At 53.2% G+C, this 9,007-nt stretch overlaps 1 protein-coding gene across 1 annotated transcript; it reads left to right on the plus strand.

The window, feature by feature from the left end:
• Nucleotides 1–1,879: 1,879 nt before the first annotated feature.
• Nucleotides 1,880–8,754, plus strand: EMH_0023100 (uncharacterized protein; the record flags this gene model as incomplete). Its single annotated transcript, XM_038023147.1, has 13 exons — nucleotides 1,880–2,280; nucleotides 2,401–2,880; nucleotides 3,578–3,934; nucleotides 4,326–4,396; nucleotides 4,854–4,981; nucleotides 5,084–5,259; nucleotides 5,479–5,563; nucleotides 5,865–6,042; nucleotides 6,458–6,697; nucleotides 6,831–7,025; nucleotides 7,483–7,767; nucleotides 7,984–8,453; nucleotides 8,665–8,754. 13 exons carry the CDS (start codon nucleotides 1,880–1,882, stop codon nucleotides 8,752–8,754), a joined length of 3,156 nt encoding a protein of 1,051 aa, XP_037879001.1.
• Nucleotides 8,755–9,007: the final 253 nt, after the last annotated feature.

Raw genomic sequence — 9,007 nt, forward strand, 5'->3', positions numbered from 1 at the left:
TATCGCTATGTACCCCTCCCCAAACCCTAGTAGTCTCCAGAATGCATGCAGTCATGCATGCATGCATGCACGCATGAGAGACAGCATTCATGCATGCATGCATGCATGCGAAGCAGCACTTTCTGCGGTGACAGTTGGGGCCCTCGCAACGCGAAGGGAAACATGTGGGGCTGCATGCGTCTTACGGGCTGCTGCAGCATCAAAGCCCTCGCGCCCAGGGCCCCCACCAACACGAAAGGGGCTTCTCGATGCCGAGGGCCCCCCAGAGCCCCTGGGGCCCCCAGTGCCCCTGGGGGCCCTGGGGGCCCGGGATAGAGAGGCGAAGCGGCGCTGGAGGGCTGCAGCGAGGAGAGGGGGGCCCCTGAGCCTTTCTGGTGTTTGTATGGTTCTTAGTGAGCAACTGACGCCAGCAGCACAAACGTCGAAACATTGCTGCTGCTGATACACTTGCTGCTGCCGCAGCTGCTGCAGCTGCTGCAGCTGCTGCAGCTGCTGCAGCTGCTGCTGCGGCGCACCTGCATGCGCAGGACACTCAGAGGCTGAGATGCCTGCAGCCAGTGTATGCAGAGGAAGGGGAGCCGTGGGGGGGCCCCCGCCTGCAGCAGCACCGGGGGGCCCCCCATAGGGCATCCGCCGGATGCAGGGGCCCCACCGGGGGCCCCCCAAGGGGCCCCTCATGCGTCCAGCAGCAGCCAGAGGCCCCACTGTTTGCTGCTGCCTTCAGCCCAGCCCTCAGCCCGTGCGGTGCCTAGATGTTATTCTTTTCATTCTCCACAAACTAACCTATACACTCCAGTCTACACCTAAACCCTAAACCCTAAACCNCCTAAACCCTAAACCCTAAACCCTAAACCCTAAACCCTGCTCTTTTGGAGCATGCAAGGAATCTGAAAGCCGGTTGGAAGGCACAGACTTTGAAGAGGTGAAGAGGGTTCCGCGAGGCAGAGGGGAAGGGTTTAGGGTTTAGGGTTTAGGGTTTAGGGCCCAGGGGTTGGAGTATTGGGGTCTAGGGTTAGCTGCCTTGCTGCACAGCTGCATGCAGGACGCCTTGTGAGTTGGTGAGTTCTTGCATGGGGGCTCCCCTTGCGCCCCTTCTTTCTGCTGCTGTTGCTGCTGGCGTTGCTGCTGTTGCTGCTGATGTTGCTGCTGCTGCTGACGGATCTACGCAGGATTTACCAGCCCCAGACAGTGGCAGCTAAACTGGGTTGCTGCAGCAGCAGAGAGACGGCCTAGTCTGCATGCGTGGTAGTTGAGGCGGAGAAGACAAGCAGGGGGCCCCTGACGGGGGCCCACGATGCAGGGGAGCAGGGGGTGTTTGTTTGGAGGGTTTAGGGTTTCTGGTTTAGGGTTTAGGGCTTAAAGAAGAATGCATGTTCAGATAAATAACAATTAAAATAAAAAGAAACAAACAAACTCTAACCCGGTGAGGAAACGGAGAGGTGGGGGCCTACAGACCGAAGGCCGAAGGGCCCCAAAGGCCTCCTAGGAGGCCCCCTTGCCTTCTATGTTTGTGTGTAGTATTGGGGTGTATAATAAAGTAGATATGTTTATATGTTTATTAATATTTATTATTAAGTCTATAACTTATTAACTTGGCGTTAGGGAGCTGGGGTGTACGTACACAGAACCGCAGCAGGACAGGCAGCCAGCAAGGCCTGCAGCTGGACGCGCTGGTGCTGCTGCTGCTGCTGCTGCTGCAGCAGCAGCTGCTGCTGCTGCTGCTGCTACTGCGGCCTTGAGGCTTCTGTGCGCGATGCGTCCGTGTGTATATGATCGTTATCATTTGAAACAACAAGTGAATAGCAATTAAATGTTTAGTTGTTTTTACGAATAGAAGTACAGAAAGGAGACAGCTGAGCAGAGCTACCCTGGCTAGTGTATGTATGTTTCTCTCTCCCCAGCAGCAACGGCGGGAGCAACAGCAGAAGAGACCCTCCTGTCTATACAGCGGAGATTGCTAGCAGCTGCGAGTATTAAAGGGCAAACAGATGTTGTCTGTCTCCTTTTGTCTCTTTCTGTCTCCTTTTGTCTCCTTTGTGTTGCCTCAATAGAAGGAGGCCCGCAGCCAGAGGCCCTCCCCGTCGGTCTCTGTCCAGCGGTCTGTGCGGCAGCCACAGCCACAGCAGCAGCAGCAGCAGGAGAGGAGACAGTAGAAAGCAGGAGAAACAGAAAGGATATAAACAAAACTTGTTTCTGTTTTTGTCTCCTTTCTGTTTTCCTCTTCTTACGCCTGGGCTGTCTGCAGCCAGAGAGAGACGCACTGTCTCCGTTGGGCCTGCGGTCTCGCGGCCTCAGGTTCCTCAGCAGCAACCCATAGACGCAGCAGCAGCAGCAGCAACAGCAGCAGCAGCAGCAGCAGCCTACCAGATCCTTATCAGAAGTGATCCATACGTGCGGCAGGAGGAGGAGACCCTCAGCAGCAGCAGCAGAGCAGCAGGAGCAGCCAGAAGAGACCTTCAGCAGCGGCTGCAGCGGCAGCGGCAACAGCAGGAGAGCAGCAGAAGCAGCCGCAGCAGCAGCAACAGCACGACAGCAACAGCAGCAGCAGGAGGAGACGATGCCAGTATACGCCGAGGGCATCCGCCACGAGCGGAACTGCCCGGTGGGTGAGACAGAAGAAGCAGCAGCAGCAGTAGCAGCAGGAGCACTTTCTGAGGATGAAGGAGACAGTTCTGACGAGGAGACAATATATTCACAGCAGCAGCAGCAGCAGCAGCAGCAGGGGAGACGCAGCAGCAGCAGAGGAGCGCAGAAACTCTGCACCGAGAAACGCTGCTGCACCTGGTTTGACCTGGCCAACTGGTTTGGCTTTCTCCCCCCAGAGCTGCCCCCCGCTGACTTCGAGGCTTGCTTCACAGACGTAGCCAATGGGGGACCAGGGTAAACACACTGTCTCCTGTCTCCTTTCATGCATCGTATACTGTCTCCTTTCCCTCTTCTCTTTTTGCCTCTGTGTCTACTGTCTCCTGTCTGTCTCCTTTCCTGGATCGTATGCTGGCTCGCCTCTGCCTCTTGGGGCCCTCCACTCTCCGGCTATTTCTCTTCTGGTTGCTGCGTACTGCTTCTTTGTTGCTTAGTCTATGGTGCCCTTGTCTTCTCTGTTGTCTCTTCTGTCTGTCTCCGTTGCCTCCTCCTGTCTCCTTTGTCTCCTGGGCATCGTCCTGTCTCCTTTTCTTCACTTGTCTCCTGTTGTCTCTCCTTCATCTTCTGTATTCTGCCGCATCTCTTTTTATCGCTCGTTGTTTCGTGTACCCACTTGTCTCCTCTATTCTTTTTTTGTCTCTTTTCTTCGTGAGTTCTTTGTATGCTTTGTTGCCTGGGCCTTCTCCTCTTATGTCTCCACAGTGTCTCCACTGCGTCTGTTTGCTGTGTCTCCTCTTTATTTTCTTCTTGACTTTTTGTCTCTGGTGTGGGCCCGCCTCTCTCTCTCTCTCCGAGTTCTTTGTTAGCAGTTTTTTTTTTTGTGTTTTTCTGTGTGAGTATTGGGGCTTTATCGAGCAGCTTTAACATTATTGGGGCTTTACATGCATGCGTACCTACCTGCATGCATGCATGCATGTGCATATGTATGTTACAGGCTATACGAGAAGCTGGTGGTGTTGGGTGCGAAGACTCTAGACATAGTCTCTGAGATGCATTTCTATGAGATGTATCCCGAGGCCTCAAAGAGCCTGGGGGTCCCCTCAGACCTATATGCAGACCCAGAGGCGTTGCGTTTGTTATGGTCTCGGCGTAGAGCAGAGAGAGTTTGTGCTTTGCCTTCTCTTTTTCTCTTTGGGAAGAGTTATCTAGCAGCAGCTCAGGGGCTCCCTACTCGCCTTTCTGTTGCGAAATATGTTAAGGCTTGTGTTGGCTTCTGCTGCCAAAGCGCAGACACAGAGAACCTCTACAAGTGGATGCCAATCCTTATCGAGCACATCTTCTGGGCCCAAAAGTGCGTATGTACACTCGAAATACACAAACCCACTGTCTCCGTCTCTTCCTCTTTTTCTCCGTCTCCTCTCTCCTCGCCCTGCAATCGTTGTTTGTGTTGCAGAGGCTTGTCCCAGTCCTTTGTGCTTTTTTCTGCTTGCCTCTTTCTATATATGCTTCTTTTCTCTTGTTACGCACATGCATTTACTTTTGTTTATTGCTGCTGCTTCTACTGATGCATTTGCTGCTCTTTGACTTCATAGATTTCTGTTTGGGTGCACGCTTGGGCCCTTGCTCGTGCAGGCGTATCTGTATGTGCTTGTGTAGGTACATCTATTGCGCTTGTTGCATTTGTTTTTTTTTTTTTTGCTTGTCTCCTGACATAATGTCTCTACTTTCCTCTCTCTCTGCAGGCTAAGAACCGAACGACTCCAGGAAGACAACGCGTTGCTGCAGGACTTGCAGGAGCTCTTTGGCTACAAATGTGAGTCGCCATCATATATATTTGTATTTGTATTATACTTTCTGATATATATAATTTCATTGTATTTGTTTTCCTCATATGTTTTTGTACTTGTATGAGTTCATTGGCGCGTTGGCGTTCGCGGTTGTATTTCTATCTGTCCTTGACGTCGTTTCTCTAGAATATATTTGAGTACCTCTTTGCGTTTGTTTATATGAAATTTATTTATATGCGCGTATATGTTCGTTTATATAAAATACTTTTGCCTTTGTATTTGTATAAAAAGTTTACTTATATAAGATGTATTTGTGCCCGAATCTGGGTTTGTTTCTCTCAAGTGTATTTCTTCTTGAGCTCTGTTATATGTGTACGTTCATTTGAGTTTGTTTCTATGAAAAGTATGAACACGTCTAGTTTTATTTATATTTGAGTTAGTTCTTATGAAAAGTATTTATACTTTTGTTTGCCTGTGTTTCAGTTGATCACCTCATCCCCCGTATTCGTGAATGTATTGAGGGCGCGGCGGTGCCGCAGCGTTCAGATTGCCCCACGGGGCGAGAGTTACTGAAGTTGTATGCGACGGACTATTTTACAAGACTATCAGAGGTGTGTTTCTTTTCCAGTTTTGTTATTCATCTTTTCCTGGTTTCTTGCTTGTCTGTACAGCCCAGAACCCCTGCCGTCTGTCGCTGCTGCTCGTGTGCTTAGGAGGCAGGAGTTGAAGCTTCACGCCGAGTGGTCTGGGTTGATCAGGAGGTGCACAACTTCCTTGAGGGCCCCGCCATCCCCGTCTTTGCTGTTGCATGCACCGCCTTGGCGCCCTTCGTGCTCGCCCTGAAGGACGAGGGCCCGACGCGGGCGCAACAGTTTGTGGGCATGTTTGAGTGAGTCAGAAGAACGCAGATATATCTACCCATGTACATTGGCTAGGCGGGCTGATGGATATGAAGCAACAGATTCTCTATACACCCCACCAGACAGATACCAGGATCAGTGCCTCTGGCCGCCGTACTCAGTGTAGCTCTGTCTCTAAGCTCTAGCGTGTCTCCACCGGCAGAGACAAACATGTACGAATATCTTGTGTCTGCCTGGTGCGCTTGCAGGGCGTTACTGGCGGCCTGTTGGGTTATCTCTACAGAAGAAAAAGTCAAAATTTGGATGCCCAGCCTCATTCAGCGCCTGAGACAGGTGCGATGCAGCAGTGACATAGCCCTGGATGCAGGAATTTAGTAGTAGCGGCATGTCGGCTTATCCACAGACGAAAAAATTACACCCACTCTTTTGCTTCGGGCTGTACCTATGTGCTGCTGGTTTCTTCTTCACCCAGTAAAGCCGTGCTGCTGTAGTGTAGACTGCGCCCACGTTCGAGTTGGCTCCGCTGGCTTGCTGTGCCTGGCGGTTCCTCCTCCGTGCATGTAGTAGCTATATGCCTCTGGGCCTGTCTGTATCTTTTCTCCTGCACGGTGTGTTTCTTCTCGTGTGTACGCAGACCCAGTTGGTGTTGCATATGGCTCAAATGGGAGATAAGTATTTCATCAACAGAACGCGGCTTCAGAAGCCGGCAAAAATCCCCATAGAGCCGCGCCAGATCGCCGCCGCCAACAACGGCTTCCTCGATCCCTTCGCCCTATGGAACGTAGACCCCATGAGGCGGCCCCTAGCAGAAAGTAAGTATCCACAAAATTCTTTCTAGGCACCCTGCACACTGTATCTAAACTCCTCATCACAGGCCCTACGGGCTGCCTCTATACTCCTCGCAGGATGCCTGTACAGTGCTTAGCAGAGGCCATGCTGTCTCTATGATGCTTGGAGGCGCCACATTGGTGTCTCTTACGTGCTTATTAGCGGTCCTGTTGCAGAAACCTAGCTAAGCCATCCCCCCTTGCTTGCTGCAGCGGTCTGTGTATGCGCTTTGAAGAGGCTCAACGGGTGCATCCTCTGCACGCGTCTCCTCGCAGAGTTCAAGGGACCCCCATCCTTTGAGGTGGCATCTGCAGTCTCTGTTTAGAACTGCATGGGCATTGCCTTGGGAGGTTCTTGGGGTCCACCTGGCTTGTTAAGTATGCATGCGATTGTGTGCAGCCCCAGTGGAGTACCCTGGACCCCCGCTGTACTACCCCGGGCCCCGCGGGTCGACGCTTGAGGCAGTTTGCCCTCCCTGCTGCCTTTTGCCGCCTTCTCGACCTCCTCCTCGCCCCATACCTGGGAGACCAAGCAAGAAGAATGTCACGCTGTTTGACTCTGAAGAGAATAGATACGAGCTGTACCCCCTGGGACCCCAGGTGTTTCCGCTCCACCGAAGACGCCAGAACCTGCATCTCTGTACGCACAACCCAGACTCCCCGGACCCTGGCTGCAGCAGCAGAGAGACTATGTTGCTGCTTATGCAGATGCACCGGCCTGAGTAAAGCGCCAAAATGCTGTACCTTGTGCTTCATGACATTTCCTGTTGCAGCAAACAACAACACAAGAGATGGCCGTTCCGTCCGAAGCTGCTGCTCGGGGCCCCCCTCCGGCACTGCAGTCTTCTCGGGGGGCCCCCAAGACAAGTGGGCGCATGTGCCGCAGCGCGCTGTTGACGTTTCCATTCAAACTGCTGCACAGCTACGGCCCCCAGCAGCAGGAGGACAAGATGCCTTTGCTCCAACCTGTAAGCGCTCTTCTTCTCTTATGGGGCTCAGATGCAGAGGGACGGCTAGGGGGGAGGAGAGAAACCTCGCCTGTCCGTTCGTGACTCGTGACTTCCCTCGTTCGTCAGACCGTTCCACTGCCAGCCAGTTAGCTACCTATCTAGCTAGCTAGCTAGCCAGATTCATCGGGGACCTCCATCCGCTAATAGTGTTTTGCATGTCATCTGGGAAAACCAGCTGGAAGTGTCTTCTGGCGTTTCAGTATGCATGCTGAACTGACTCGTTGTTTCCTTGGGAGTATTTTGTGCTGTTCTTGTTGAGTCGAGGGGCCAGTTCCCTGTGTCTTCCTCTGTTTGCATGCTTGGTTGTGCTGCCTTTTCTCCTCGTGTACCTGCAATAGCGGGCCTCCATCACTGGACGCACTCCGTAGAAAGTGACCTTTGTGCTGGAGAGGGCGTTTGCTTTGCGTTTGTGCAGGGACACGGGAATCCGGGAGGCCCTCGGGGACCCCCGGGGGGAACCCGACAGCTGGGGGCCCCTTGCCACCAGGCGCCCCCCAAGCACCGTGTGCGCCTACCTCTCGGGCCCCGGCGCCATTCAGCGGGAGTGAGGAGCCCAGAGTAAAGATTCGTTATGTAACTGATGACAGCGGGGCAGATAACGCGCAGAAGAACACCGTTGAGGTGTACATAGACGACGTGCTTGTGCATGAGCAAGCGCTGCCTTCTGAACAAGACCTCGCGTGCACCGAGTTCAAAGCGGGTAAGACGAACACATGCAACTTTGAGAGTCATAAGAGGATATGCAGACAGTCTCATGTTTTGTCTTGTGTCCCCCTTAGCAATCCTCTCTGTTATTATTATTTATTATTATCCCTACCTTCTCGGTGACACTGGCTGTCTCGTGTCTCATTTGAGCGTCGTCCGTCGGGCTACAGTACATGGCGTGTCTGCGCTTCTGCCGGTTGTGTTGTTGCAGTTCTGTCAACTCCTAATGGTCTTCCTGTGGTGCTGAACTTCGCGCGAAACGGAGAAGACGGAAAGCCGACGGTGTACATAACAGACGGGCGGTCTGCCGCCCGGGACACTGCGGGAACCCTTCTTGTTGAAAGCCCCCCCTTGCCTGCGCGGGGGGCCTCTCTTAAGGATATACATGCAGAAGCTGCAGCAGCAGGAGCCCCGGCACAGAGCGCAGGCTGCTGCTTCACGGCAACCTGCGGCCCCAGACGCCCCCATCCATCCTTTGGGGGAGCAGCAGCAGCAGATAGGGGGGCCCCTGTGGACATTGTAGTTAGTCCCGCTTACCCTTTACAAGCAGACAGAAGAAGCAAATACGTCGTTGAAACCCAGGATGTAGAGGCTCCAGCTGACGCCTGCATCTTCGGCAATTACCTCAAGGGCTGCATGGCCTCTCCTGCCCCTCGCACCCCGCAACCCTCATGGGAGCAAGTGAGAGAAACCTCATACACCCTACACCCTTACATACATAAAGAGCTGGGGACACTTTAAATAGTTGGTTTGTTCGCTTGCAGCACCTGGCCTCCGTAGCACTTCGTAGTGTACGTCCAAGGTGGACATACACAGAAAAGACGGGGTGGAGGAGGAGGAAGAAAGAGAAAGAATGTCGAGGTTTGTGGTTTTCTTTTTCCTGTGCATGCAGATGCAGCAGCAAGTACGCGTGCCTGCCCCTCAGGTGTATACTGTGCCCCGTATTCGGGCCTACACGGCTCGTGGGGGCGGCCAGCGCTGAGCCTGTGCATAAGTAGGGGAGCTTCTGAGGCGTATGCACACCTCGACGGCAGGGGAATGAGACTTGAGCAGTGCCAAGTCCGAGGCTCACTGATCTCTCTGAACTGCAGCAGCGCAACGTTAGCGTTGTAGGCGTTGACACACAGGGACGAAAGGGGAGGAAAGAGGCATAAGGGTTTCTCTAAGGCGGTGTCTGCATCTACAATTCTTAACTCCTTTCACTTGCCCCTTCAGAATTGATGGAGACCCGCAAG

The sequence above is a fragment of the Eimeria mitis genome, genomic scaffold (genome assembly GCF_000499745.2).
Source record: "Eimeria mitis Houghton genomic scaffold, Emh_scaff823, whole genome shotgun sequence".
Classification (NCBI taxonomy): Eukaryota; Apicomplexa; class Conoidasida; order Eucoccidiorida; family Eimeriidae; genus Eimeria; species Eimeria mitis.